The 6,000-nt window shown below is 47.0% G+C and overlaps 1 protein-coding gene across 3 annotated transcripts in view; it reads right to left on the minus strand.

The window, feature by feature from the left end:
* zdhhc21 (zDHHC palmitoyltransferase 21) overlaps nt 1–5,099 on the minus strand; it is a 109,962-nt gene extending 104,863 nt beyond the window's left edge. The window contains exons 1-2 of one of the 3 annotated variants that reach the window (XM_078215345.1): nt 4,307–4,362; nt 1,394–1,522 (exon numbers count right to left, since the gene is read on the minus strand). In XM_078215345.1, coding sequence (XP_078071471.1) covers nt 1,394–1,481 — 88 coding nt within the window. In that variant the 5' untranslated portion in view covers nt 1,482–1,522; nt 4,307–4,362. Of the gene's footprint in view, nt 1–1,393; nt 1,523–4,306; nt 4,363–4,564; nt 4,674–4,831 lie in introns of those variants that run through there. The other 2 variants (XM_078215346.1, XM_078215347.1) reach the window with 2 other exon arrangements.
* Nucleotides 5,100–6,000: the final 901 nt, after the last annotated feature.

A 6,000-nucleotide genomic window follows, 5' to 3' on the forward strand; every position in this document is an offset into this window, starting at 1 on the left:
TTGATTAGCTGTAAAGGCTCACATTCCAATCATTATTCATGTAAATTGAGTTTGTGTCTTTGTGCCTTGTTTGTAATCAGAACTCCCACCCACCTGACGAAGGGACAACCTGTTCCGAAAGCTCGTGGCTTTTGCTACCAAATAAACCTGTTGGACTTTAACCTGGTGTTGTTAGACCTCTTACTGTGTTCACCCAGTCCAACGCCGGCATCTCCACATCATATTTACATATGTGCCAGACTCTGGGCTAACACCATGCTGACTTTTACACAGGTCTCTGCATACTCCTTGACTGTCCCAGGTCCCTTGTCAAGTGACCCTTTACAACAGACTGTGGGTGGTACTGTTCTACAATTCTATTTTAACCCTTGCTATGCCAAATACCCTTATATCACACAATCCTCACCTAATCAGATACCAGCATGTTCAAATCCTTATTTGATTTATTATTGTCAGATGTATTAGCATACAGTGAAAAGTATTGTTTCTTGCGCGCTATACAGACAAAACATATCGTTCATAGAGAAGGAAAGGAGAGAGTGCAGAATGTAATGTTACAGTCATTGTTAGGGTGTTGAGAAAGATCAACTTAATGCAAGGTAAGTCCATTCAAAAGTCTGATGGCAGCAGGGAAGAAGCTGTTCTTGAATCGGTTGGTACGTGACCTCAGACTTTTGTAGCTTTTTCCCGACGGAAGAAGGTGGAAGAGGGAATGTCCAGGGTGCGTGGGGTCCTTAATAAGGCTAGCTGCTTTGCTGAGGCAGCAGGAAGTGTAGACAGAATCAATGGATGGGAGGCTGGTTTGCGTGATGGACTGGGCTACATTCACGACATTTTGTAGTTTCTTGCGGTCTTGGGCAGAGCAGGAGCCATATCAAGCTGTGATACAACCAGAAAGAATGCTTTCTATGGTGCTTTCTCCGAATGCTTTCTCTGATTCTCAGCACACATCCTCAAATGCATACCAGGACCAATTACGATGAGAGAGTCTGATGGTCACCCTCTTCAAAAGTACTGAATTCCTCATGTCTGTGTGCCTGTGTGACTGTCCATGTGTGTGACACAGCGGAGGGGTTGATGGGACATTAAATAACAACTCCAGAGTTTTAGGAATTTCAACTTCATATTCTCTCTTTAGCTTCACTATAATTGGACTTCACATCCGTTGAGTCGATATTACACCTGTTACTGACCAATATCCAATTGCTTAAAGTATCACAGGCCAGAGCCTAACAGAAAACATTTGCTTCCTATATCAGCAGTGATATATTATGTCAATTGTGTATGTTTGCATCACTGAAGGTAAAGTAAAAAGTATGACATTGAAACAAGTCACAACTTTAAACTAACAACTGGCTTTGTTTGTATAAAATTAAACCAACTAACAATTTACCGCTTTGACAAAGGATCATCTGGACTCGAAATGTCAACTCTTTTCTCTCCTTACAGATGCTGCCAGACCTGCTGAGATTTTCCAGCATTTTCTCTTTTGGTTTCAGATTCCAGCATCCGCAGTCATTTGCTTTTAACAATAAACAATTAAATTGCTGCACTCTCAGCTCTGAAAAATTATTAAATTATAAAATATCATAAACTAAAATAACTCCACAAATAACCTACTGAAAGTGTGCTAATTGAAACTTTTTTTAAAAAATGCAAGCAACTCCCTGACGCTACCCCCAAACAGTGCAAGCAATAGGTGGCTGTATAAAAGAGCTTGGTATGGCTCCTGCTCTGACCAAGACCACAAGCAACTACAAAGGGTTTTGAACGTAGCCCAGTCCATCATGCTAACCTGCCTCCTATCCATCGACTCTATCTACAATTTCCACTGCCTCGGGACAGCAGCCAGCATAATTAGGGCGGCACGGTAGCACTGTGGTTAGCACTGCTGCTTCACAGCTCCAGGGTCCTGGGTTCGATTCCCGGCTCGGGTCACTGTCTGTGTGGAGTTTGCACATTCTCCTCGTGTCTGCATGGGTTTCCTCCGGGTGCTCCGGTTTCCTCCCACAGTCCAAAGATGTGCGAGTTAGGTTGATTGGCCAGGTTAAAAAAATTGTCCCTTAGAGTCCTGGGATGCGTAGGTTAGAGGGATTAGCGGGTAAAATATGTGGGGGTAGGGCCTGGGTGGGATTGTGGTCGGTGCAGACTCGATGGGCCGAATGGCCTCCTTCTGCACTGTAGGGTTTCTATGTTTCTATAATCAAGGACCCCACGCACCCCTTTCTTCCGCCTTCTTCCGTGATACAAAAGTCTGAGAACATGCACCAACCGACTCAAGGACTGCTTTTTTCCTGCAGGCATCAGTCTTTTGAACAGTCCTATATCACATTAAGCTGATTTTTCTCATCACCCTATCGGTGACTGCAATACTATATTCTGCACCCTATCCTTTCCTTCTTCCCTATGTACTCTATGAATGGTATGTAAAGCATGCAAGAAATAATACTTTTCACTGTATCTCAATACATGTGACAATAATAAAATCAAAAGAGAAATCTGTCCTTTGTCTCAAGTCTTGAATGTTGGAGGGGGGATATGCGGTGTGGAATGAAAAGTATTGGCTCCCTGAATTGTCAATCAACATTGCAGGCCTGTGATGGACAAGTACAAGACTTCCAAATCTCCTAAACTATTGTAGATTGAAATGGAAAGATGAATGATCCCTTGGTTTCAGTAAAAAGAGTATGCTCGCAGCAATAGCTTGAATTGTTAAAAAATTATTCAGAACAACCCCCACCCACTCTTTAATAAGTATTAGCCATTCATATGGTCAGATACATGGAAGATGTACAGAATGCTAGAAGAGGCTACAGGGCCAACTAGGTCAGATCTCCACCACAGCATTGGGAGAAATTGTTTAATCCAGAATGGAGGCTGTTCAGTCCCCAGCCCTGCAGGAGGCCTAACCTCCACCTGGGGGAGCACTGTACTCCCTCACCCGGATGTTAGATCACAAGTGGAGGGAGTGAATGGAGGGGACTGGGAGGGAACAGCACCGTGGCACAGTGGGTTAGCACTGTTGTCTTACAGCACCAGGGACCTGGGTTCAATTCTAGCCTTGGGTGTGACTGTCTGTGTGGAGTTTACACATTCTCCCCGTGTCTGCGATTGTTTCCTCCGGGTGCTCCGGTTTCCTCCCACAGTCCAAAGATGTGCAGGGTCGGTTGATTGGCCAAAGTACAATTGCCCCCTAGTGTCAGGGAGATTAGCAGGGGGAATACGTGGGGTTATGGGAATAGGGCCTGGGTGGGATTGTTGTCGGCGCAGGCCGAATGGCCTCCTTCTGCACTGTAGGGGTTATATTCCATTCTATTCTAATCCTGCTCCCCTGGGCCCTTTAGAAGTGCGATGAAAGCACTTGCCTTCCCCCAGAGGATGTCCTCAAGTCACTGCAACCGGTAGGCTTGAGAAAGCCAGTTAAACCTGCAAAGCAGGTTCTATGCCAGGCTGGATTAACATGAACACACATTGAAACCCATGTCCTGGGCTGCTCCCTTATCCCTCAGAAAACCCAGAGGGTTGAGGTTGGAGTCAGTTACTATTACACTCGGAATTATTACCCATTTACCCCAACTCCAATCATACCCAATCTCCATAGCTCATCTTGAATAAAATTCCCCCCTACTCAGCACATTGTATCACAGTTATCGTCACTCAGAACCGCAACTGGGGGAAACTCTCAGCCCCAAGATAGCCGGAAGCACACTCTGCATTAATCATTACAACCTATTCCAGTACTGATTTTCATTCATAAGTAGGCTTAGTTAAACATTTATAGAAACATTTCATAGAAAATGCACAGAACATCAACACGTAGAAACGAGTTACGTGTTTATGTATTGATTCGTAGAAACGAATTTTAACCCGTTAAAATTCGGCCCATCCGATTTCCCCATCGGGATTGGTTTCCGCCAATCACCAAATATCAACGTGTCATTTGCAGACAGATTCGCTGTAGAAAAACTGCCTGAAGAATGAAAGAGGCATTTCCTAAAGCTGGGGGAACAGTGGCCAGTGTTAGCTTTCCATATCCACACAGCAGATTGAAGAGTGGAAGGTTTCACACACACACTGACTCAACTTCATTGAACCCACTTGACAAATGCACAGACTGGTTCTCACAGCCGCCCCACCACAGTGTTTAATAAGCTGCTGCTTTTGTCTGCTCTGGGCTTCCTGCTCACTGGGAGGGACAGGGACAGTGATCGCTGCTGTTGGGCGGCTCTGATCCCAATACCGAGTGACAACTCGCCCCAGCTTCCCGTTCAGAGGCTCTGTCGCCGGTTCCCCCAGTGACACTCACCGCTTCCCAGCCTGTGAACGCCGTCCTCTGCCTGACCGCCCCAAGTAGCAAGCACTCCTTCCCAAACACCCTCACCCTAGTCACCCCTTCATCACTTCCCAATCACCCTCCCTCCACCTACTGCCATTCACCCTCCACCTCCTGCCAGTCACTCACCCTCCAGCACCTCCCAATCATCCTCCCTCTATCCCCACTCACCCCCTTCACGTGCTGCCACTCACCTCCTCCACCTCCTCCCAGTCACCTCCTCCCACTCACCTCCTCCACCTCCTCCCAGTCACCTCCTCCACCTCCTGCCATCACCCTCCTCCATCTGCGACTCATCCTCCTCCATCTGCTATTCACCCTCCTCCTGCCACTCACCCTCCTCCACCTGCCACTCAACCTCCACCTCCTCCTGCCACTCACCCACTCCACCTCCTCCTGCCACTCACCCTCCTCCACCTGCCACTCACCCTCCACCTCCTCCTGCCACTCACCCCCTCCACCTCCCAGTTCCCCTCCCTCCCAATCCCCCTTGCTTACCTTGGTCCCTCTCCTCAGCGGCTCCGGCACCAGCACATCACTGAGATAAACAGCACAACACCACTTCCGGGATCACAACTCACAACAAAAAGCTGCCCTGACCAAACTGTCTGTCACCCAGAGAGACAAAGACCGGCAGGAGGCGCAGGGCAGAGACTAACTGCTCAAATCCAGCAAGGTTTGTGAATCCCTTCCGAGAGAAAGAGCATTTGGAGACTGGCGATATGGCGTGCCTGTGTTGAATCGTGTAGGTTTCTCTCACTACACTGGGGCTGCTTCACACACAAAATAAATATGGACAGGGCGGAGCCGCGGTGGGACAAATGCCACCCACCCAGCATTGCTAAACCGCAACAATTCTTTGACAAGGATTAATTCTCAATCAAAATTAAATTGACATCCCCTTACACATGGACACACGGGGAGGGGGAAGATCTCGACTCTGTGGTGAGAAATAGACGATATTTCGCATCCCCATCACAAAATCAATTCAGTTCTTTCAGAATTTTGCACAAAGTGAATATTTACCTCTTTAGAAAGGCAGCCTTCAGAGAGGACATCAACAATTGTGCCTTACAACACAACATTTGCGATGTTTGAATTCTGTCCCTTCCACTGCTTCTGGGCGGTTACTGTAGCTGAAATAAATATTAAAGGATTTTTATGTTATTGACATTCGAGATTCAAACACTGATTGAAACTGACCAACACAAAGGATTTAGGCTGAGAAATGTACTCATGTGCATGCTCTGCGCCCGTCTGTTTCCCGAAGCAGGGTGTGATACTGGTGTAGTGTGCACATTATCCTGATTCAGGCTACATGCACGATTCAGGTTATTAGCTGCATGAACATGCCTGCCTGTCTGGGCAGCTGGAAATCATACATCTCTTAAGGAAGTAAATTCTGATCATGGGACAAAAGGTACTTGGGAGAGAAATGGCTGCCACAACTCCATATCGTGCACAAACTATTTTGGAGGTTTGGCATCGAAACAGGAAATGCTGGAAAATCTCAGCTGGTCTGACATCATCTGTGGAGAGACAACAGAGCCAATGGCCAAAATTCTCCCATCTTGCCTGCCACAGGAATCGTAGCGGGCGAGACAGAAAATCCAGCGGGTCATGTAAAGGTCCGTTGAGCTCGGGTGGGAATTTGTGGACTAAGGGCA

Source organism: Mustelus asterias, chromosome 6 (genome assembly GCF_964213995.1).
Source record: "Mustelus asterias chromosome 6, sMusAst1.hap1.1, whole genome shotgun sequence".
NCBI classification, from domain to species: Eukaryota; Metazoa; Chordata; class Chondrichthyes; order Carcharhiniformes; family Triakidae; genus Mustelus; species Mustelus asterias.